General features: G+C 49.1%; 1 protein-coding gene across 3 annotated transcripts in view; it reads right to left on the bottom strand.

Annotated features, from left to right (window-relative positions):
• Positions 1 to 2,420: 2,420 nt before the first annotated feature.
• Positions 2,421 to 24,748, bottom strand: part of LOC103819066 (discoidin domain-containing receptor 2-like) — a 63,754-nt gene continuing 41,426 nt past the window's right edge. For all 3 annotated transcript variants that reach the window (XM_050980885.1, XM_050980886.1, XM_009093523.4), the window contains exons 7-17: positions 24,421 to 24,607; positions 20,730 to 20,976; positions 18,884 to 18,976; positions 18,245 to 18,402; positions 17,811 to 18,006; positions 16,002 to 16,246; positions 12,623 to 12,744; positions 12,095 to 12,292; positions 8,730 to 8,964; positions 5,959 to 6,108; positions 2,421 to 4,828 (exon numbers count right to left, since the gene is read on the bottom strand). In XM_050980885.1, coding sequence (XP_050836842.1) covers positions 4,688 to 4,828; positions 5,959 to 6,108; positions 8,730 to 8,964; positions 12,095 to 12,292; positions 12,623 to 12,744; positions 16,002 to 16,246; positions 17,811 to 18,006; positions 18,245 to 18,402; positions 18,884 to 18,976; positions 20,730 to 20,976; positions 24,421 to 24,607 — 1,972 coding nt within the window. In that variant the 3' untranslated portion in view covers positions 2,421 to 4,687. The remainder of the gene's footprint in view (positions 4,829 to 5,958; positions 6,109 to 8,729; positions 8,965 to 12,094; positions 12,293 to 12,622; positions 12,745 to 16,001; positions 16,247 to 17,810; positions 18,007 to 18,244; positions 18,403 to 18,883; positions 18,977 to 20,729; positions 20,977 to 24,420; positions 24,608 to 24,748) is intronic.

The following is a 24,748-nucleotide window of genomic DNA, read 5'->3' on the forward strand; positions in this document are numbered from 1 at the left end:
ATACACAGCTCCATGCTTACAAACATACACAGGTCCCTGTTCACACACACACAACTCCATGGTCACAACTCCATGGTCAACTCATGGTGCCCTCTCCCCCAGGCCACCAGAGACATCGAGGGACATTGGGGCAGGGGCTCAGGGGTCCCTGGGCTGCAGTGGAAGTTCAGACCCCCCCCCCCCACCTGCTCCCCTCTGCCCTGGCTGTTTGAGGATTCCCTGCTGGCTCCTGCAGGATGAAGGTTGTGCCCATTCTCATTCCCCATGTGGCACTGGTGCCTTGCTGGGTCTCTCCCTGCCCAGCTAAAGGCAGGCCCAGAACAGGGGCTCCTGTTTGCAGGCATGGTTTGGGCTGGAAGGGACCACAAAAATCACCTTGTTCCACCCCTGCCATGGCAGGGACACCTCCACTGTCCCAGGCTGCTCCAAGCCTGTCCAGCCTGGCCTTGGGCACTGCCAGGGATCCAGGGGCAGCCCCAACTGCTCTGGGCACCCTGTGCCAGGGCCTGCGCACCCTGCCAGGGAAAGATTTCCCAATATCCCATCTAACCCTCCCCTCCTTCATCTTGAGGCCATTCCCCTTTGTCCTGTCCCTCCATGCCCTCATACACCCCCTGTGCATTGAATTGATCAGCTCCCAGATCTTTAGGGAGAAAAACATGGAATATTTTCCATGTAATATAGGACAGGTCACTGGTGCAGTTTAAACTTCTTGCATATGAGATGTTTGAATTAAGAATTAAGTATTTATGAATGTGCTTGGCTTTTAGACATCTCACTGAGCTGAGTGTTCTTCAGCCCTTCAAAAAGTATGTAGTAACTTCTGAAGTTGGAAATTATTAATTTTTCTCCCTAAATTCCTCTCCCAGCTGACTGGAATTGCAATTGGAGCTGCAGCCATGCTGCTACTTGAAGTAGTTGTTCTGTATGTCATGTATGGGATAAGGAGACTAATTATCAAGTACTTACCATGTAAGTTTTAAACCCAGTTTTTCCATCAATCTTGAGTCTGTTTGTAATTTTCTGTGGTAGTTGTTTGCTGTAGAGGTGTGGTTCTTGCAGGACAGCAGCTTTAAAGGATGAGAACTTAGTGTTGGTTCCCTTCCCCAGGCCCAGAACTGTCACGTGCAGGACCTGCAGGTTTTATTTCTTTGGGGTGAGCAGTGCCAGCCTCAGGACCAGTTGGGAATTCTGCAGAGGAATTCAACCCTGCAGTGATTTCACTGTCACAGATGGAGAAATGATTGAATTAGAGGTTTCCTTGAGGAGATGAAAACTGTCCAAGCCTTCAGTCTGTTTAGAGAGCTCTTTATCCCCTCTGGGGCTGAGGTGGAGCCTCAGGGCAGCCCTGCCTGGGTCTGGCTCGGCCAGAGCTGGGGAATGAGGGATCCCAGGGTGGTTTAAATCCCAAACCCTGCCCACAGGAGCTGCTCTGGAGGCTGTGCTCAGGTGTTCTCTCAGCTGCTGCAGGTGGTTTCTGATGTGATGCTTCTGTTGCAGAACAAGCTCAGCCCCACGTGCCTCAGTACAGGTTTCGCAAGAGGGACAAAGTGATGTTCTACGGGAGGAAGATCATGAGGAAGGTGAGGGCACCTGGCACAGGGGAGGGAAGGAAAGATTAAAATCCAGTTTGGGAGGTGTGAAATTAGAAACACTTCACTGGCTGAGCCTGGCCCAGGGCCTTCAACCTATGAATCTCCCTGGGATGTTGTGGATGTTTCAGAGCTCCTGCAGTACTGGCTGCATTGCTGATGGAGCAGCAGCAGCTTCTCTTTCTGGCAAGACCTTTCCTCTTTCAGGAATATGGAATTGATTAAATGTCCCATAATCCCAAACTGGTTTGAGTTGAAAGTGACCTTAAAGATCATCTTGTTCCACTATCCCAGATTGCTCCAAGCCCCATCCAACCTGGCCTTGGGATGGGGCATCCATAGATTCTCTGGGCCACCTGTTGAATATTTGAAGGTTGTTCTTACCTGTTAAGGTGCCTAATTTCCCTCCAACTTATGTCTGACAAGATCAAAATGCTGCTTTGACTCCTGCCCTTGGTGTCTAAATTGAGAGATCTGGTATTTTCAGCCTAAAATGCGTTTGGGTTTGCCCAAATACCCGAGCTCTGACCAGGGGCAGCCCTGCCCAGCAGTGCCAGGGCTGCAGGGTGGTGGCTCTGCCAGGGGCAGTGACAGACCAAGAGGCAAAGGCACAGGATGCAAGGGAAGGGCCCATCAGGCACAAGGAAAAAGTTCTTCATGGGCACAGAAGAGCTCTGGGACAGGGTCAGGGATGACATTTCCAACCTTGGAAATTTTCAAAGCCCAGAGCACCCCAAGGGAACGTTGAAATTAGCTCAGCCTTAAGTGATCAGGTTGGTAAGGGACCTATAAAGGCTCCTCCCAGCCTAAAGCATCAGATTTTACCACTGAGATGAAGAAGCTGTTTATTGAAATGCAGCACCAACCAACAACCCCCAGGCCATGGAGGTCCCACCAGCACAAGGGGATTTGGGCCAGCACTTTTCCAGCATTTCCAGAAATTCCCTTCAAAACTCTCTTCCTTTAATGGTCTGTGGCTGCTCCCTCCAAACCCAGGGGTCACATTCTCCCCAGAGAGCTACTGAACAACCCCACCCAAGTGTCAGTTCTCAGGGCAGACACCCGGGTACAAAACAAGAAGTGGAAATTCACTTTTGTCAAGGTTATCATTAGAATTTATTGATATGAGGCAAACTTTGTATGTCACCATGTCAATGGAGGAACAGCATGTCCAGATGTCACAGAGCCCCTCCAGGGACTCTCCCTGCCCTGGGAGCTCCCAGCTCTGGAGCACAGGAGACCACACACCCAGCTGGGTGGCACTGGGAACATTTCCTGGGGCAGGAATGTTCCAGAAACACCTGGGCTGAGTGGTTTACCAGACTGCAGCACCCAGCAGGGACCTGCTGGCTCTGACTCCTGCAGGGATTCTAAGAATCCCTGCAGGGAGATGAGAGCACTTGGGCCCTCTGGGGGGCTCAGAGGAGCAGCTGGGGTGGGGACACATCCCCAGCAGGACAGCCCAGGCATGGCTGGAGCCTTCCCAAGGAGCAGACACAGCCATGCCATGCTCCAGCCTGGCATCTGCCCATTCAGAAGCCGTTCAGGGTTTTTCTTTTAGCACAACTATCCCTGTGTTGTAACCACTCAGACATTCCCCTCTCAGCAGTGCCCTCTCTCCGCACAGCCAGCCTGTCATCCATGCTTGTGGCTATGATGAAAATTATCTTTATAATCTTTACTGGAAATACATTTTATGCTGGATTCTACTTAAAAAAAAAAAAAAAGCGCCAAGTGCTGAGCTTTCATCTTCTCCCAGCTTATGAAATATTTGGTTTGGTCCTAAGTATCTTGCTAAATGATTAGAGAGGGAATAGCAGAGTATTCCCCAGGCACCTGGTAAATCCACAATGGATTTATTGTAGAAACACACTAAATTCTCTAACTCCCTCCAAATGGATTTCAGAGCCCTCTAAGACCCTCCAGAGAATGAGCTGTTTGTGACAGGACACACAAAAAGCAACCCCAAGTTCAATGAGTGACTGAGAAAAAGGACAGAGGACGTGCCAGCCCAGCCCCTGTGACAGGGCAGTGACAGCCTGGCCGTGGCACCAACCTGCAGCACACCTGGAGAGGAACCTCAGGTGTGAGCTGTTTGCTCCTCCTGTCCCTCGTGGGAGCTGTGACAAGTGACAAAGAGGGCTCTGCTCTCAGCCATTCGGTCCCACCCAATCTCAGTTCCCTCTCACACGTAACAGCATTGATCTAGAGATCTCATATTGATGGGTAATTATACAGGATTAATTGCACATCAGTCCATTGTGGCTACAAGTTCATTAGGTTAATAACTCTACATAGTGACAGTAGTACAGTATCAGCTACTTCCCAATACAAACTCCCTACCCTAACCTTAATTGGTAGGTCAGAGGAAGACCTTCTAACACAGTGACCTCCCAATAACCTTTAACATTCATTTTAAAATCTTTTTTCTAGAAAACAACAACAACAAAAAAAATCCAGTGTGGGGAAAACGCACATATATAACCAAAGCAGTGCTTAACAACCACAGGAAAACAGAACATCATCTTGGACTCTTGTTTCAGCATCTTCTGTGGACCCTGGCAGTGTCACTCCCAAAGGGATCCTCAATGCTCCGTCAGTTCCCAAGTCCATTAAACCATTTCCCAGCTCCAGATGTTTCTGGCCTCTCACCATTGTCTGTAGCAAGAGCACACAGAAACACTTGCTCATGTGCACAAGACTTCCATCAGATTCCATGGAAGAGCTCTGGAAGGCTGCAGCCTTTCCTTCCAGAAACCTGTTCTCAAGTGGCAGCACTCTCACCTTCTCTCCCAGGCAGGAGAGAGCTCCAAGTCCCTCCAAGTTCTACTCATTCCTTCTGCCCAAAGCTGTATGGGTATCCAATAAAACCCCCTCTCACAGTATTCCCAGGAAATGATTCAGAAGAGGAGATGATTTTTCAACCAAATGAGATCCTCTGGTCCTGTGTGTCAGACCATGGCCAAGAGAACGAGCAGCTGCCATGGACATCCCAACTGAAATAGTCAGAGAGGGGAGCGAGGTGGCCTGACTGTGAGGGACAGGCAAAGGGACCCCAAAGTCACTCTGTGCTCGAGCTTGCCTCTTTCCTGGAGTCAGATGTTTGATTCCATTTGTTCTAGCAGGAACTGGTGGATCATGTCAAAAGTGGGACGATCTTTGATATCCCTGCTCCAGCATTTCAGCATCAGGTCGAACACAGGGTTAGGACACAGAGGAGTCTGGGACAGATAGATCTGAAAGGAAGAGTCACAGTGCTTCAGTGGGGCTCTGACAAAAGAAATGAACCTTTACTCAAGTAACACCAAAAGACAGTTTCATTTCAGGGTTACAAGACACAGCCACCATGCAGTGTTTGGAATCCCTCCAGCTCCAGTCTGGCAGCGGAGTCTGGACAGAGCCTCTCAAACAGCACCACGGACACTTTGCCAACTTGTCTGATGAGCTGCTCACACAAAAGGCCTTTGTCCCCCAGAAAACATGAATGCTTCTGGGGCATTTGTCCTCCAAGAGACAGCAAAACACAAACCAAAACCAAATTTACCACAATAAAATCCAAGTACTTGCAACTCACCGTAGACAGCCCATGAGGCTTTCTAAGCATCGTGACAGCTTGTTACAGGGACAGAAAAAAAACCTTTTAGAGCTTATCTACAGCACAGCTTGGCAGAATCATTTTATTTCACCCTCTCATTTTTTAGGCTTACTTCTTGTAGGCTCTTGGCTAATCATTAGTATTTAGGAGATGGTGAATAAACCCCATATCATTTTATTTCCCTTAATTCTCTGGTGCTAAAGGTGAATTTGGGGGAGAACTGTTCTCCACAGCTTTGGGTACTGAGGAGATGGAGTGTCCTGCACCATCACTGGCATCTACTGAGGGCAGCAGCAGTGGGGACAAAATGACAGAAAAGCCCTTCAGCAGCTGGAGATGGCCAAAGGCTTCTTGTCATGTATGGAGATACTACAGGGAGAATCCAATCCCTGGGAACCACCAACTGCTCCTTCCCACCACAAATCCCTCCTGCTCCCTCATCTTCCAGAGGCAATGCTGGTGGGAGAGTGCTGGCAGAGGAAAGGAGCAACAGGACTGTGTGGGAGAGCCTGGAAAAGCTGAAGAACAGAAAATAAGCAGGACAGGGCCAAGAGGTTCTTCCAGTGGGACTCCAAGAGAAGGTACACTCCAAGGTACAGTGAGCCCAGAAAAAGGAGGGGAGCGGGAGGACACAGGTGAGAAGCTGAGCAGAACTCAGGACACAGGTGAGAAGAAGCACAAACTGCTGCAGCTGAGGTGAGGGCAGCAGGGAGGAACAGCCAGCAGGAAGGGGTGGCTGAGGGAAGGAGGGAAGAGCTGTTTGCTGCTCACCTGCCTGCCCTGGCTGCGGAAGAACTCGCCCGTGTTCTCGATGACCTGCTCGTCCGTCAGGAGGCTGTAGGGCTGCTCCTTGCACAGCACAAACATCTCCCACAGGGTCACCCCAAAGGCCCACACATCACTGGCTGTGGTGAACTTGCCCTGTGGACAGAATCACAGAATAATGGGGTTGGCAGAGACCTCTAAGATCATCCAGTCCAACCTGTGCCCTAACACCTCAACCAGACAACAGCACCAGGTACCATGTCCAGTCTTTTTTTAAACACATCCAGAGATGGTGATTCCACCATCTCCCTGGGAAGAGCATTCCTGTACTTTATTATCCTTTTGGTGAAAAATTTCTTCCTAATATCCAACCTATCCCTTCCCTGACGTAGCCTGAGACTGTGTCCTCTGGTTCTGTCAGTGCTGCCCAGGGGAAGAGTCCAACCCCACTTGTCTGTAGCCTCCCTTCAGGGAGCTGTAGAGGGCAATAAGGGCACCTCTGAGCCTGCTTTTCTCCAGGCTGAGCACCCCCAGCTCCCTCAAACATTCCTCTTAGGGTTTGTGTTCCCAGCCCCTCACCAGCCTCGTTGCCTCCTCTGGATGTGCTCCAGCATCTCAACATCCTTCCCGACCTAAGGGGCCAGAGCTGGGCACAGGACTCCAGGTGTGCCCTCAGCAGCACTGAGTACAGGGCAAGGATTACCTCCCTGCTTCTGCTGCCACAGAGGATCTGCTAAGCTCAGCAAAACCCATTTTATAAAACCCTCCCAGCCTGCACCCTGTGCAGCCCTACACCTGGGTGCACCTGGGGAAATGCTGCAAACAGAGGCAGCACAGCAGCTGAGCTGCCCCCAGCCATACCCATGGGCATGCCAGGGCTCTTTGCAGGGCAGCAGCAGCACCTGGGGGCCCCAGAAGCCCTAAGAAGGTGCAGTTGTCACAGGGACAAAGCTCTGCAATAGGGAGCAGGTCCCAGAGAAGGCCAGAGACTCCTGTCCCTCCTGAGACAGTCTGTTTGCAGCAGAATAAAATAAACTGAGGGAGGGGGGATAGTCACTGCCTACCTCTACCCAAAAGAGCAGAGCTCACAGAAAAGCCTTTGAAAGGGAAGCAAAGCCCTCAGGGTGAAAGCAGAGCCAGAGCAGACTCCAGACTCTTAGAGAAAAGCCCAGGATAATTTTAATTTTTGCACATGTAAGAAGCCAGTGACAATATTCTTGCTGTCACTGTTTTCCGTCTTCAAAAAATGTGCCCAAACTGGCTGTGTTTGGAACAATGTGTTTCTGGAGAAGTAAAAAGAAGATTGCTCAGAAAATAACACAAAACACTTGAGGGGCTGGAGGGCCTGTTTGGGCAGAAAACATCCCAGTCCCACTTCACCCAGGCTTATCTGGCAACCCCTGCAGTCTGTCGAGGTTTGGAAGATGTTCACACGGGGAGGATGGCAGTGATTTACGGTTTAGATGCAGCCATAAGCAGGAAAAGAGGGTGGATTTCAGAGAGCTTGGCCCTGGCAGCCTGCAGAGCAGAGGTAATTACAATTTTTCTGGGTACTTGGAGAGCATGTTGTAAGAAAGTAACTCACCAACTACTACAAGAAAAAAAAAGTTTCATATTCTCCAGACTGGATGTATTTGGGCTGTGGAACTGGAAGTATTTGGGTCTCCTGAGGAGAGACAGCAGGACCCTTAAATGTGAAAAAAATCTCACAGCCTCAAACCAGACACTTGAAACTCAAGAAGTTTTGTCCCTGCCCCTCTCAGCTTCCCAGCTGGGGGGATAAGCAGAGCAAGGCAACTTCCTTAAAATTCCAGTAGGAATGCCAGGCACTCATGCCCAGATGAGGCCTGAGGGATGTGATGCCATCCAGACAGACCTGGAGAAGCTCAAGCAATGACCCACAGGAACCTCAGGAGGTTCCAGGAGTGCTGGAGCTGCCCCTGGGTCAGGAGAACCCCCAGGACCAACCCAGGCTGGGATGAGCAGCTGGAGCAGCCCTGGAGAGGGACCTGGGGGTGCTGGGGGTGAGAGCTGGAGCTGCCCCAGCCCTGAGCCCCTGCCCTGGGCTGAGCCCAGCGTGGGCAGCAGGGCAGGGGGGATTGTGCCCCTGTGCCCAGGTGAGAGCCCACCTGCAGAGCTGCCCCAGGCCTGGCCCAGCCCAGGGAGGAGCTGGAGCTGCTGCAGAGATCCAGAGGAGGCTCCAGGGGGATCAGAGGGATGGAGCAGCTCTGCTGGGAGGAGAGGCTGGCACAGCTGGGATTGCTCACCTGGAGAGGAGAAGCTCTGAGGGGACCTCAGTGTGGCCTTGCAGGGCCTGAAGGGGCTGGCAAGAAACATGGAGAGACAATTTACAGGGGTCTGGAGTACCAGGACACAGTGAATGGCTCCCATTGCCAGAGGGCAGGGACAGATGGGATATTGGGAATTAGGAATTGTTCCATGGCAGGGTGGGCAGGCCCTGGCACAGGGTGCCCAGACCAGCTGGGGCTGCCCCTGGATCCCTGGCAGTGCCCAAGGCCAGGCTGGACAGGGCTGGGAGCAGCCTGGGACAGTGGGAGGTGTCCCTGCCATGGCAGGGGTGGCACTGGATGGGCTTTAAGCTCCTTCCAACCCAAACATTCCATGACATTCTGTATTTCCAAGGCCAGGCTCCTTCCCCAGGACATCAGTTATGTCCAACACAACCCCATGGGTTTCTCACCATGTGTAGCACAGGTATTGGTGGTGATTGCCTGGCACTGCTTTAGGGAAGAGGGAAGGGTTTGTGCAGTACCTACCAGCAGGATGCTCTCCCAGGCCATCCAGCGGATGGGCAGCACAGCTCTGCCCTGGATCCTGTAGTAATCCCCACTGTAGAGGTTCCTGCTCATGCCAAAGTCTGCAATCTTGATGGTGTGGTTGTTCCCCACCAGGCAGTTACGAGTTGCCAGGTCCCTGTGCACAAAGTTCAGGGATGCCAGGTACTTCATCCCCGAGGCAATCTGGGTGGCCATGTACAGCAGGTTGGAGTGGCTGCAGCAAAGGAAAACACAACAAAGAAAAATCACTGGGGCTCCCCCACACTCAGGACTTCATTGTATTTGATGTCTTAGTGACCTGTTGTTTTATTTTCTGCCATAACAGTGGAACCAAACTGTCTCATTCCAGCCAGGATCCTGAGCTGGCTAAGCAGGAACAGACAGGCTCTCCCTGAAATTCAGGCCTTCACCTGACATCCTTGAGATTTTATTTTTTTTTTTCTATATCAAACATTAATCTCGAGATTTTCAAAGAGTTTGTGCATCAAAGCACCAATTTTTTGCAGAGAGACATGAAAAATTGAGCTCAGAATCTCATATCTTAAAAACCACTCAGCCTGTATTTCAAACAACACCACTACTGAATGCTTATATTAACATAAGTGTGCCACTTCACATTAAAGAGAGTTAACTTGGTTTTAAATATGCTAAACATTACTGAAAATAGAAAGCGATGCATTTTCCATCTAATTTAATTTTAATTCGTCCATGAGCTAAATGAATCTAGAATTAATAAAGCTGCAGGACACACAGACAGAGTTTGGACCAGCAGACTCTCAGCATTCTTCCCACACTACTGCTCTGTGCCGCTCAGCCTGTTTCCCACTGCTGATGCCCAAATGCTTCACACGACCAAGAACACATCTGATAAACTGCTCACAGTTTGTATTTTTTCAGTAAAGGTCAGAAAATGAGATCTTTGCCACCAGAACACTAAGAAAAATGAGACTATCACAGAATCATGGAATGGTTTCAATTGGAAGAGACTTAAAAGATTGTTTTGTTCCACCCCCTGCCATGGGCAGGGACACCTCCCACTATCCCAGGTTACTCCAAGACCCTTCCAACCTGGCTTTGGACACTTCCAGGGCTGGGACAGCCACAACTTCTCTGGGCACCCAGTGCCAGGGCCTCACCATCCTCTGAATAGAGACTTTCTTCCTAAAATCTAATCTAACCCTGTTCTCTGGCAGTGTAAAACCATTCTCCCTACCCTGTCACTATCTGTCTGTATAAAAAGTTCTTCTTCCTACTTTTTAGAGGTTCCAGAGTAGTAACTCTCCCACCCTCCTGTGCCCTGATAACCTGGCTGTTGGCCTGTGGCACAGGAATGGCCTCCAAGATCCCAGGTTTTCCCTTCCCCTGCTCTGCTGTGATTCCCTCCCAGCCTGGGGCTGCTCTCCCCATCCTCCCTGTCCCACCTGAACCCTGGCAGGGTCCATCAGCAGCTTCTTCCTGGCTCCTGCCCCCTGCTCAGGCAGCTCCCAAGGCTCCACACAGGCAGCTCCATGAGCAGAGGGCCAGGAGGGGATGGGGCTGGGTGGGACAGACCCCTCAGCAGAGTCAGGGTGGTGCCTCAGGGCAGCACCCCAAAGGCAGAGAAGCAGAGCTGCCTTTGGAAGAGCAGCAAAGATGATGGAGAAGAAGCTGGGGGGGGGGGGGCGGGGCTCAGCCTGGAGCAAAGGAGGCTCAGGGGGGCCCTTGTGGCTCTGCCCAGCTCCTGACAGGAGGGGACAGCCGGGGGATTCAGACTGTGCTCCAGGGAACAGGGACAGGAGGAGAGGGAACAGCTCAGGCTGGGCCAGGGCAAGTTTGGGTTGGATATTGGGGAAAATTTCTTCACCAAAATGTTGTCAGGTCTTAGCACAGGCTGCCCAGGGCAGTGCTGGACTCACCATTCACCATTTAGAAACCATACAGATGTGGCACTTTTGGGACATGGTGGCCTTGGCAGTGCTGGGAGAACATCAATGATCTTAAAGCATTTCTTATGATCTTAGAACATCAATGATCTTTCCAACCTAAATGATTCTGTGACCTGACAGCCAGAGACAGCAGGGAGATGCATTTCAAATACCAGAGAGCCATAAGGACTGAAGAATCCCTGTGCATGAAAGGGCTGGTCCCATCCCACCTCTGCTGCACCAAACCCTGGGTCTGGAGCTGGGTGGGGTGGCTGCACCTTGTCACATCCATCAGATGCCCTCAGGCACCAGCAGAGCCAAGCTGCTCCTGGGGCAGGGGCATTCCTGTCACTGCCAGGACACAACCCCTTCAGAGCTCTGGGTGACACTCTCTGCCTGGCAGGGACAAAAGGAGAGGCTGAAGGATCAGTGGGAGACAATGAAAAACTAGATGTAGAGCCAGGTAATGGAAAGCAAGGAAGAACAACCTGAGTGACAGTGCTGAAGTCAAATGAGAAGCAAAGAGGTGATAAAGAAAGAACATTTTGAGGCTTTGGCCAGGAAAAAAAAGCCACAAATGTAAAGGTGAATGAGGTTTCAGATAGGCAGAAAGGGCAGGAGACTGGAGAGAGCTGGAATCTATTTCTTCTCAGACACAAATCCTCTCTCCTCCTACAGCTCCTGCCTGCAGGACACCAGGTTAACACTCCTGACAGAACCACTGACAGGTCCTGGCAGCAAGGCTGGAGTTGTCTGGCCAGGGTAAAACCCAGCCACCTACTGCCCAGCACTCAGAGCTGGCTCTGCCTTACTTTGTGTCTGAACCACAAATCCCAGTACTCCTTTGGGGAGGAGCACACCAAATGCTGCAGCTCCTGCTCAGTGCAGGGCTCCTTATCAAGCACAATATATTAGTCCTACATGATTCTCCTCTGGGGAAAGCACTTCTGCAACAGCAGAGATTTAGTCCTTCCATTGAGGAGGGAGACCAGTGCCACTGCTGACAAAATGTGATTTTCTTTGCCAAATATTCTTCTTCTGTTGCTGGTGAAATCTTCTTGCTGAAGCTCCATACTCAGCTCCTCTCATGCAATATTTTTTGGACACCAGAAAACATATGAACCTTCTTAAAAGCCTAAGAGAGATTCTTGATTTTCATCCCAAAATTCTTGTTGTAATGCAATTGATTTTCAAATCAATGAAATATCCACTAACATAGAGATGGTCAGCTCAATAAATACATCTAAGGTGGTCTTTGTGACCAGAACAGCTCTGTCAGGGGCACTTCAGGGGAACACAGACCTCCAGAGGCCTCAGGACCAACCCCACACCATGGCAATGGCCAGGCTGCAGGAGGGTCCCTGCTGGGAAGGCACAGCAGATAAAAGTGACAGCTCTGCTTTGCTGAGTTCTCCCAACAAGCCAAGCAGCTTCTCTTACGTGACACAGGGGATGTTGTTTGAAATGGCAAATTTGCTGTAGATCTCCCTGTGGGACAGGAACTGGTTGAGGTCCCCGTTCTCCATGTACTCTGTGATCATGCACAGCGGGTCCTCCCGCACGCACACGCCCAGCAGCCGGATGATGTTGGGGTTCTTCAGCCTGGACATGATCTTGATCTCCTTCAGGAAATCATTCCTTGTAAAACAGAAAACACCTCTGAATCACCTTGAAAACACCTGACACTGTCCCTTTGTCTGAGGACAGCACAAGGGCTGCGTTCTGAGTTCAGAGTAATTGACACTTTGCACGGGTGTGAAACTGGTTCTGAGCTCTCCCAGCTCAGCATTAACGCAGCACTGCAGGCTGACCTTGCAGCTTCCCCTCCCCCCCACTCCCTGCTGTGTCCTGCTCCTTCCAGGAACACGGGGAATACACACCCCAGACACCCTCCCTCAGCAGTGCTCAGGGTTGCCCTGTGCCTGGGGGGTGTTTGCTTTCCTCCCCAGCTGTTGGCACTGCACTCACCTGGCTGTTTTGTTGACATCTGATCTCAGCATTTTCACTGCCACAAGAACGGGCTGGTGAGTGAATTCTGAGGATGAGACTCCCAGGAATTCCAGCAGGCCATCAGCTTCACAGAGGTGCACCTGCAGGGCAAAGGCAGCTGTAAGAGCACACACAGGCAGAAATCCAGAGGAAAACAGCATCACAGCCAGGTCACTGGTGGGTCACTGCTGGCAGAATGAACCAGGAATGATCTGGGGATGGTGACACAGCTGCGATCAGAAATGATCCAAGGGCTGGCCCTAGATCCTGATATAACATAGCCCATGGCCTAGGAGCCCACAGGGACCAAAGCCAGGTGAGTCCCCACAGCCTGGGTTTACTGCACTGCTGCAGCAGCCTGGGCCAGCCCAGTTCAGCCAGCACCCACTGGGGATGTTCAGGAAGGCCCCTGAGCGTGGATGTGTCTGCTCTGCACTAAAGCACCTCACACAACCCCAGAACCATCAAACCATGGCCTGGCTGGAGGCACTGCTCAGACTTCACTGAGGAGCATCCAAGAACTACAGCCAGTTATCCAAAATCCTCAAATTCCAGAGGGAAAAAAAAAAAAAAAAAAAAAAGGAGAAAAGTATGTGCGTATGTATCCCTGATATGAACACCTCACCTGTAGGTACACCCACAGATAAACAGATAAATACTCTAATGACTACACACAATTCCAAATTTCTTCCAATAAATTAATGGTTAGTGTTATAAAGTTACTGGCAGGGTTGTACAAGAAGGGGTGACAAGACACTTTCTTAAGAAGTTACCAGAATGTGCATCCAAATGGAGAGCTGGGTGGGGAAAGCAGACTGACCTGAGGGTGTGGACAGGAAAAAGGACTGGAAAAGAGGAGCAGACTGGATGTGTTAGTCAGAGACTTGCAGCAGTGAGGGAATGTAATGGGAGCATGATGAATTTTGTATGAAGAGAGCAGCAAGAACTGATGCCATCAGCATGGTGAGGGGGAAAATGAGACAGCAGAGAAAATGGGACAAACCTGCAGAACAGGAATGAGGGTATAAAGATGCTGCTGCAGAGAATGAGTCTGCTGTGGGAAAGCACAATCATGAGACCTGGGACAGGAAGAGCCACAGGAATAAGCACAGGTAATTCCAAGGTGATGTGTCACCAGGGAGGGGTGGTGCTGCTTCCTTGGGAGCAGGGAAAACAAAAGACTGAGAAGAAGGAAAAGTGGAGACCTGAAAGAAGCAATGAGCCCTGTTTGTAGGAGCACACAGAGCCAGAGCAGTGGAGCAAAGCACATAATGGCCAGTTGGGGGAAGACTATGGAGAAGAGACAGGAAAATGTGGTGCAGAAGAGCCTGTGATACATGGAAAGGAACAGGCTCTGAATCCATCCTCAAGAAAAATGGAGATGGGAGAGCCATGTCCAGTCACTAGAGAGGAGGAGTTATTACAGTTATTAGAAGGACAGCATGAGAGGGAAGGAGAAACCAGAAACAGACCAATGAGAAAATCCTCTCTGTCCCACTTTTGGAGCACAGAGCAGGATGGAGGCAACAGCAGAAAGGGCAACAGCCAGGTGAGGAGGATGAAGATGTCAGCACCTCCCCAGAAAACAGTGAGCCAGGAAGAAGTGAGGGGACAGGAAAGAGGCTGGGGTAGGGAAGATGGGGTGTCAGAATGGAGGAACCACAAAGATGGGCACATCACAGAGCAGGAGGCAGTCAGAGAAGGGCTGTGCTTCCCAAAGTGTAATAGAGAAGCAGAATTTAGGGCTGTGAGTGAACAAAAGCTGGGAAGAAAAAAGGCAGTGGAAAAGTGAGAGCAGGAGAGGGAAAGACCTGCACAGGAAGGAGCTACAGATGGTGTGAAAATGAAGCAGAGAGAGAAGAAAAGGCGAGGTGAAAACATTAACAGCTTGAAAGGAGCTGAAGGAGCCAAGGGAAAGTTTGGCAGATGACAGATGTGTGCATCATTCTGCCTGAGGCTGCTGACAAACTGGGGCTGGAGCAAGCAGCAATGCCACAAAACATGAGGGTGCCACAGTGCTTGGGAAGTGTCTGTCTTTGCTCAGGTCAGTGTGCAGAGCACCCCCAGAACTTCCACCTGTGACTGGGAGAGCTGTTTCAGCAGCCAGGATCAGTGCTAGCTGGACTGTGGAGAGTCTCCAAGCCCACATGTCTAAAGGTGGGTGGCAGCCATCATCATGGAAGATGTTAAAGTCTAATTCCCAACCCAAAGTGGGAATTTACAGAAAAAGTTTGCAAGTTCCTCTATTGATGAAGACTCCAGTAGTACTGAGCAGAGCCTCACAGCTGCACTTGGGAGAGCTGTTTCAGCAGCCAGGATCCAGCTAGCTGGACTGTGGAGAGTCTCCAAGCCCACATGTCTAAAGGTGGGTGGCAGCCATCATCATGGAAGATGTTAAAGTCTAATTCCCAACCCAAAGTGGGAATTTACAGAAAAAGTTTGCAAGTTCCTCTATTGATGAAGACTCCAGTAGTACTGAGCAGAGCCTCACAGCTGCACTTGGGAGAGCTGTTTCAGCAGCCAGGATCCAGCTAGCTGGACTGTGGAGAGTTTCCAAATCCACATGTCTAAAGGTGGGTGGCAGCCATCAGATGTCCATAAAAGATGTGAAAGTTTGAATTCCCAGCCCTAGGTGGGAATTTACAGAGATGTAGATAGCAAACAGAAAAAGTTTGCAAGTTCCTCTATTGATGAAGACCCCAGTGGTATCAGGCAGAGCCTCACAGCTGCTCAGTGGCTTGGCCTGGGGGATCTCAGCTTTCCCCAAGAGTGATTGTAATTTTAACTAAAAGGGCAAACACACATTTTCATTTTAAGTAAAACACTGGAATGCAGAACCCTCGGTCCCACTGAGCAACACCTCAGCAGACTCCCCTGTGCCAGGCACCTCCTCCCTGCAGGAGGACGAGCAGCAGAGTGGCTGTATGTAGGGGGATAGAACATAAGAAAATAAAGATAGTGTAGAAAGTAATCTCACCCCTAAGGAGCTGCAGCTGGGCCAATTATCAAAGATTAGGAGCAGGCCTGACTTTAACAGGCCACAGCTGTAAGCAATGAGAAGAAGAGTGCTATAAAAGAGTGGGGTGGGTGGTTAAGAAGGGAACTGGAGTCAGCTGGCTGCTTTGTGAAGAAGAAAGAGTCAGTGCTCTGAGGAGCTGCCCACAACAAACACCAAGAAGGTGTGGAACCTTTGCAATAAGGAGACACCAGTGTGGAACCCCTGTGATCAGATGACAACAGGCAAACACACATTTTCATTTTAACTATAACACTGGGATGCAGAACCCTTGGTCCCACTGAGCAACACCTCAGCAGACTCCCCTGTGCCAGGGGAGGACGAGCAGCAGAGTGGCTGTACCTCTCCAAACTGTCCTTCCCCCAGCTTCTCCTTGAGGCGCAGCTGCTGCCGGGGGAACTCCCCCACGGAGATGTCCTTCTTGGTCAGGGAGTCCACGGTCAGGGCGGGCACTGCGTACATGTTGTTGCCGGTGACCCCCTGCAGGTGCACGATGTCGGTCTCTGCATAGTGGGGCACGTTGTTCTGGAAGCCTTGGTGAGGGGTGGACTTGGTCAGGTCGGGCTCAGCGTAGTCCCCGCTGCACACTGAGGGGAGCCAGAGACAGGGCAGTCACACCTCGCTCCCTCAGAACCAGTATGGCCCAGTTTCCACTCCTCCCAACCCCACAGCTCTGGGAATTTGCTGCCTCTTGCTGAGGGACACCTACACGGGACATGTGGGAAACAAATTGATAGAGAATTCTCAAAGCCTAACAGAAGACTCACACAGTATGCAGCTGTATGGAAACTTTGAAATAAAAAATAGTAACTTAAAAATACCATACAATAAAACAGACACTATTAAAAGAAAAATAGAACTAGAAACAAGTTTTAAAAGATAATATTACAAATAAAACTAGATACTTTAGAGAAATAAAAAAGATACATTGTACTGAGACCCACCAAGAGTCACTTTAAATTATTAGCTTTAAAGCATTTACAATGTAGTATAGCAAAGGCTAATAAACCCCAAAAAAATGCTTATAATGCATTGTAATTAGGACATAGTTACCTTCTAATTTTAATTATAACATCTATATTGTCTCACCCTTCACATAAAGCTAAAGATAAAATAAAAGTTTTTAAAACACCTCAGTTGCCCCATCTCTAGGCAAAAAAAGGGCTTAATCCAACAGGGACACACTGCTCTGTTTTACCCAGAACAATACCTGTGAGCTGCCAACAAATTCCTGCTCAACACAGCCTGTTCTAGCCAGCCATGGGAGCTACAGGTCCTGCCCAGACAGGTAGGCCAGTCTGAAGTGATTTTCTGTTTCTGATTTATCCTAAGTACAATCAGTTCCCATTAGCTGGTGCAGGGATGGTGTTTGCAACATCGAACTTGCTCTGGATTCCCTCCTGCAACACAAACTGATGGAGGTTTCCAGTTCCCATGTCCCCTGGTAGCAAACTGCTCTCCCTCTTACAGCTTATTCCCATAAATATGGGGTAAAGCTTTAGAATTAACTCCCTGCAGGGTCAGTATTTACACAGAACATTTGTTCTGCTTCATATTCACACCCTGGCTCAACCCAATCAGTCTCCCTGGGTAGAATAATGCTGGATCTTAGCAACTTGTCAGTGTGAGGAATGCAGCACTGCCCTTCCATTCACTGAGTACTAAACACTGTTGGAAGCATTCCCTTCTGTGGGGCTCCAAAAGCTCCCCCGGGGCTGGAAGCCAGGACACCACAGACAATTCACTGCTCTATTTCCTTCTGGTGTTCCTAAAGGAATCTCAGAGCCCTGGCTGCAGGAAAAGGTGTTAAAGGTCTTCTCCCAAGAGTGCTGCAGGCAGCATCTCCACAAATGATGTGTGATTGCTCTGACTGCCCAAAGCAGCTGCTCAAAGATGACCTGGGTAATAAATAAACAGCCTTCAAATAAAACAATAAAAGGCCAGACCCTCTAGTGGGACTGCTGCCCCAGCTGTCACAGCTCCATGCCAAGAAGTGCCAGTGTTCCACAACACTGCCTGAGCTCCCTGGGTTATTGCAATGCACAGGAGCCAAAGATGGCAACTTGGACACTGACAAGTGGCACATTTACAATCTGACAGAAATAATAAAAGAAGAAACATGCAGCTTCCAGAGACTGATGATGATGTTACCTGAATCCTCTGCACTTTGGGAGAGCTCTGGAAGCTTCTGGAGCAGTGTAGCTGGCTGGTGGTATTCCAAATCCAGTGGGAAAGCACGTTCATAGGTGGGATTTGACTGGTGGATCTGGGTCTGGTTGTTGGCAATGGTGTAGCTGTAGAAGGAGAGGCGAACAGTGGCATCCTCCTCCAGGATTCGACGTGGGGCCTGCAGAGGAGAGGGGAAAACCAAACTAAAACACTGAGGCAATGCTCAGCTGTTAAGTAATGCCTTGGCTGCAACCACAGCAGCTTCCAGTAATATCTTGGACAGGGCTGGCATCCTCCCCTGCTGTGAGAGCAGCTTTAGCTACTCCATGGAGCTGTGCTTTTCACACAGTTCTGAGCTCACTAGGGTTAATGATTAGTTCTGAGCTTGTGTCTACAAAATAGCTCCACTGTATTACCTTTTCCAACCTTTTTTGAACATATTGCTTCCAAAGAATGATGATTATAATCATCAGGAGCAGCAGAATAATAGCCACAAGGCAGCCCACGAGGATGGAGGTGTTGGAGTCATCTGCCTTCTCCCCTATCCAGGTGCTGGTTACAGAAGATGTGGTTCCTGCAATCACAGAGAAGGAGAATCTGGGGTGAAAGCACCAGAGGTTTTCTGTGCCAGGCAACTTCCTACAGCCTGCTAGAGGAAAGATCTTGGGCAGCTCCCTGAACATTAACACCAGCAGTGTTCACATTTTGCTCTTAGCAGAAATTCTCATTTTGGAGGCTCAAAGAGCTAAGAAGTGTGCAGAGAACCTCTGCAATCAAAGATTGCTGTGAGCAGAACAGATTCCTGCAGTGGATCTGTCCTAGAGCAGACAAATCAGAGTTTCACTGGCTCCACACAAGTCCCCAGCCCATGTTCTGAGGCAGCCCTGGCGAGCTGAGGCTCAGGGGACTGTCACATGCTGCCCTGTGCACCAGGCACTGATCAGGCCATGCCCAGATCTCCAGAAATGGAGGGAAAGAGCACATTAACTGGGATGCTCCTGTGGAATTCCCCAACCCCTGAGCCCTTGGCATGGCCAAGGGGCAGAAGTCCTTACCCCAGGTGCCCTCAGTAGCGTTGTGCTCCGTTTCCAGGAGCTCCGTGGTGCTTGTGGCTGCCGTGACAAAACTGGGATTCACACTCTCCATATCTGTGGAAGGAAGGGCAGAGTGTCAGCCCAACAAACCCTCCCTGCTCCTGCCAGCAGCCCCTGCAATCCCAGCCGCAGCAGGAGAGGGCTGCTGTTCAGGCAGCAGAGCAGGAACAGCAGGGGCTGCTGTCTGCAAGATAAGCAATAAGCAGCACCCAGGGAATTCCTCCCTCAGGAATGTCCTCTCACTACAGCTGATTAAAGACTTTGGAGTAGAAAGCTACAGCCACACCTTTCCCTGTCAGTACTGGTGGTTTTCTCCAAAATTTTTGTCCTTTTCCCTCCAGAGCCTTTTAAAGCACCTCACAGCATTCACTTCTGCATCACAGTAAAGACTTAAGGAAAAAAAAAGTAAGCCTCTATTTTTTAATAATAATTTTTTTTAAAAATAATTTTTTTAATCTACCAAACTTGATCTTGTAATCTCTAGATACACTTGAATTATTCCTAACAAATATTTGGTAAAAAGAAGAAGAAAAAAATCAATGTCATAGCCAGCAGGCAGCTGGGGAAGTGGAGGCAGGTACTGGTCTCTTCCCTCTGGTGACAGCACTCAAGGGCATGGCTGGGGCTGGGCCAGGGCAGCTCAGGCTGGAGCTCAGGGCAAGGTTCTTCCCCCAGAGGGTGCTGGCACTGCCCAGGCTCCCCAGGGAATGGGCACGGCCCCGAGGCTGCCAGAGCTCCAGGAGCCTTTGGACAGCGCTGCCAGGGATGCCCAGGGTGGGGTTGGTGGGGGGTCTGGGCAGGGACAGGGGCTGGGCTGGGGGAGCCTGGTGGTCCCTCCAGCTCAGGATATTCTGTGATTCCATGAGATCAGCCAGGGATGTGCTGAATTATCCATCATCCAGGCTGCCACTGCTTGGGGCACAGGCCAGCTGTGCAGGCAGCCACTCCCCAGGAACCTGACCTGACAATGTGGATGTTTGCTCAAATCAGAAGCTCTGTGCTCTCCTGGCTTTTCATTTTGTGCTCCACTGTGCAGCCTTTCAGAATCAATCAGTTTGCCAACCCCAGGGCCATAAAAAGGAGCTCACATGGATTTCTCAAGTACAGAACAACCTAAGTTTCCTTTTCCTTTGGTTTGTGGGGGACAGGGCCTGGACTGGATGATCCTGGTGGGTCCCTTCCAGCTCGGGATACTCTGTGATTCTCTCACAGACATATTTTCTGAAAAATCCTTTTGTTAGGATCTTTTCTCCTGAGAAGCTGGGAAGCTTCAGCTTCTCCATGTTTTGCTACTTTAGAATGTGATGTAGAGAATTGTTTACCCAGCATGTGAATTGTTTTTACTTGATGACCAATGACAGCCAGCTGTGTCGAGGCTGTGAGCAATCACAAGATTTTATTATCCTTCCTTTCTAGCTTTCTGATGTCTCCTTTCTCTTTCTTTAGTATAGTTTAATATATAATTTTCTTTTAATATAATATATATCATAAAATAATAAATCAGCCTTCTGAAACATAGAGTCAAGGTTCTCATCTCTTCCCTTGTTGAAGTTACCTGCAAATTCCCCATGATTCTATGATCTGTTTAAAATAAAACAACTGCTCTACAGTCCAAGTTTTGGTTGCCCTGGCCGTGCTTCTGCTCACGTGCATCAGCCTGGAAAGCAGCCACTGCACCTTTCAGTGTTGTACAAGCTCCTCCTGCCCCCTGAGCAGCCCACAGTGCCACCCCCCAGCGTCCTGCAGTGCCACAGCAGCTTCTCTGCTCCCTGTGCACTCCAGCTGTGCCTGCCTGTGGAGCCCTCACCTGACTGGAAGGAAATCTCGCTCATCATCATCCAGGTGTCAGCGAAGTAGAAGCGGCACAGGATGGCCTTGCCCACGCGCTGCTGCAGGGGCACGGTGACAAACCTGGCACTGGGGTTTTTGTCATCCAGCACTGTGGCCACCCCCACGGGCTCGGGCTCCCAGTCTGCGATCAGCCGGGGCTTGAACAGACACTCCACCCTCTGGAAGATCTTCACCCCCTTGGAGAACATGTTGTTGCAGTGCACCTGGGAAGAGGAGAAGGGATCCATCAGAGAGGAGATTTACTGGCACTTAAATCAAGCCCCAAGGGTGTTCACTCATGAAAATCTGCCATTCCCAGTATCTCCCTGTATGAATGCAGAATGAGTGACTTCTTCCAGTGTGCAATGAGAACTATGCTCTGAAACAGCTCTGAATTTTACCTGCAAAAGCTACATTAATGGCCAGATCCTGGCAGGCTCTTCAAAAGGCCCATATAAAAATCAATCAAGCAAACCTCTGATTGATTAATCACTGGTCAGCTTTAGATTAATATGATTAACCAATTTTGGGTAACCCTTAATCAAGGGTTACTCAAAGTTGATTAGTCATACTAATCTAAAGCCTTGCAGACCAATTCTCTTTGAACATTTAAACCAAGAAGGGAAATAAAAACCACACCTAAACTCTTAGTGTTAAAATGTTGGTATTATTTGAATTGCTTGACATGAGCAGCTGGAATTGTTAGGCCACAAGCTGAAATTTATCTGAACTACATGGCTCTGTTCTGCAAGTCAAAGATGGATTTGAATGAGCCTTGGAGCTAATAACCTGATCATTAATAATAGTAAAGATGGATTGCAGTGAAACTTGCATGTAACAATCTGATCATTAATAATAGTTAGAATAGACAAAGCTGCAGCTTAAATATTACTCAAAGATCAATAGCTGGGGTGGACAGCCCATAGATCCTGGTCTGTGAACTGGAACAAGCATGTTAAAAAAAATGAACTACTAAACCCACCAAATCCCCCACAGAAACCAGTCTCAGGGGCCAGTGTGGAAACAATGGCACAGGAGCCATTTGGTAATGAAACAGAGAAGAGCATGGAGAATCCAGACCCTGATACTGCTCTTGGACTCTTCTGTCCCTCCTGGCATGAGGGGTCCCAGGGATTTCTTTGTCCTTGGTCCCTCTTTTGAGGAACCAGCTCGAGCTATGACATATCACAATTGAGCTCTGCCATTAGATGAGAATTGTGTCCCAAATTTCTTTGCATTTAGAAACTTTTAGCAGCTGCAGCCTAAGCTAACTCCTTCCAAAAGGCACAAACCAGGACAAACCCAAGCAGATATTCCCCTGACACACCCCAGCTCTGGTTGCACACCTTGAAGACAACTAAGCATCTGAGTTTTAGGGAAACCATCACCTAAGCCTGCATCCATCCCATTCTCCTGGTGGCTCAGCATCAGATTGAGTTCTGTTATGCCCAGGACCACGAGATCTCAGCACTGTGACCACTGACCAGGAACCAGAAGAAATAAGGTGACTCAAAGCCTTCAGTTTCCCTCAGCCTGTTCCATTCCCACAGCCACAGTGGTCCAACCCCTCCCAGAGAGCCCAGGAATGATTTCCTAGTGACTGGGGAGTATTTGCCACTGTGACAGCAGCAGTTCCCAAATCCCCTACAGCCTTGAACCCTATTAATTGCTTGGCCTCTGCAAGGTCCTGCAGTGAAGCACTAATGAGGACAACAGGCCTGATGAGCAGCAAAAAGACAAAAGAAGGGTATTTGCATATAATTAAGACCAGATGAAGCTTAAACAACATTATTCAATAAGGAGGAACAGTCATTCATAAGCAGGCAGGAAAGCCTGATGCCTGGAATATACAATTTGTGCCATATTTGGACAGGAGTTGGACGTGTTTCCACCTTGGACTGATACAGAGACATTTTCTATAACAAACATCTCCTACTAAAGTCCAATTTTACAGCATGCAAGCCTATGCAATGCAGTTGCAATGTTACTAACATTTATTTTTAATAGTTTCTTGGATACTGGGAAAGCCCAGAGGACTGGGATAAAGCTATCAGATAAGAAGATGCAAAAATTATCCACAGACCACTTGGCCTCTACAAAAGAAATGCAAAGCTGAAGGAGACAACATTCAATAAATAATGAAGATTAATTCATGCTAATCAGAACAGCTTTTTAATTAGATGCTAGATGAAGTAGCTGTTCTTATGATCTGATGTGTTTGATTTATCAAGATGTTTGTGTGTACAAGACAGATTTTTGGAAGGCATCTGCCCCCAGTTAGCATAATGTGGACTTGTGTATTATATTAATTTGATTAAACATTATCAACTAGTAAAGTCTTACAAATTTTAAGGTACAAATTCTTCTCTGTTTTTCTAAGAGGAATGCATTTCTAAATCAAAATTATTTGCTGCTTTTTTCAATGACCTGAGGGAGACAGCAGAATCACCAGCAATATAACAAACTAAATAGAAGGGAAGGAGTTTCCTAAAATAATCTCAAGGACTGACTCATGTCAGGGTAGTGAACTCAGGGACAAAATCTAAGTGATGCTTTCCACACTGGACTTTTATCCTGGACACTAATAACTTGGAACTGATTTTTAGCATGATCCCAAAGCCTTAATGACCACTGGCTCCCTCTCTCTTGGCTTGGAGGATTAATATCATCACAAGATTCACAAACAAAGAGGAATGGTCCAAAAGCAGGAAATTGGTACCATTCTTTTATGCAATTTGATGGAAAGCCTGCATCCAGATCCAGAATCTGTACCAAAAAGAGTAATCAGCAAAGAAAGAAAGGACTGGGTGACTGCTCCAAAAATGACCCTTGGTCTCACCAGGAAGGCATTGAGAAGTCTGCCAACTTAGTTTACTGAAGCAAAGATTAAAGGAGTAGTTTAATCATGGTTTAGAAGCACAAGGTTCCTGAGAAGGCAGGCCTCTTTTTTTTTTTTTTTTTTTTTGCCAGCAAAAGCAGGCAAACAGCCAAGGGTTGCAAGTTAAAAATAGACAAAATAAAACCAGAGTAAGTAACCACCAAAACAATTTACTTAAGGATGTGGTGGGTTCTCCTTCATTTGAAATCTCTACAAGAAAAGCCACCAATCCTTTTTAAAAGATCCTGCTGTTTACTACAGACTCAAAGTTCAACTCGTGCTTTTCCTGTGTGTTTAAATAATTTCCCACAGCACAAGCACAGGCTGAGGCATCCAGAGAAATGTTTGGTCAAAATGGAAGCACAGCCACATTCCTTTACTGCCACGGTAAGTAAATCCTACATCCTAAATCCATCTCAGCTGCCTAAAAACTGCTTCAGGTGCCTGCTTTTTATTCCTTCAAGCCAAATACTGGGAGGAGAGTCTGAGCTCTGAAGAAGAAAGTGCTCACCTGCTTCACCTGTCTACACTGGAAAACTTGGGATCTCTCCTGCTCAGATTCTGGATTGAGGAGGATACAGGCACTTCCTGTATCCTCCTGCTTTGGGAAGAGTTCTCAAGGCCAGGTTGGATGGGGCTTGGAGCAACCTGCTCTACTGGAAGGTGTCCCTGCCTGTGGAAGAGGGTGGAGCTTCAAAGTCCTTTCCAACACATTCAATGCTCCAAATGGACAACCTGGGAGCCCCCAGACCCGGAGGCTGTCCCCTGGAGAGGGGACAGGCTGAGTTACCTTCATGGAGGTGAAGTTCCGTGGGCGGTCAAACTGGAACTCCATCTGCACCGCGCCCGTGCTGAAGCTCTCGTTCCTCCAGCCCACGTAGTCATAGCCCGGCCACACGCGGTACTGGTGGCTCTGGGTGAAGTCATCCAGCCCCAGCACTCCATCTGTGAGCTGGCCCAGCCCTCCATACAGGTGCCTGGCCAGGGAGAACCAACAGTCAGCCAGAGCTCCAGTGGAAAACCACATGCATCTTTCAACTGGTACCAGCAAAACTTCCATTTTCCTGCTCCTGACCCATCCTGGGCAAGAACTCGCTCACTGTTCTTAAGCAGCACCA

This window comes from Serinus canaria, chromosome 17 (genome assembly GCF_022539315.1).
Source record: "Serinus canaria isolate serCan28SL12 chromosome 17, serCan2020, whole genome shotgun sequence".
Lineage (NCBI taxonomy): Eukaryota > Metazoa > Chordata > Aves > Passeriformes > Fringillidae > Serinus > Serinus canaria.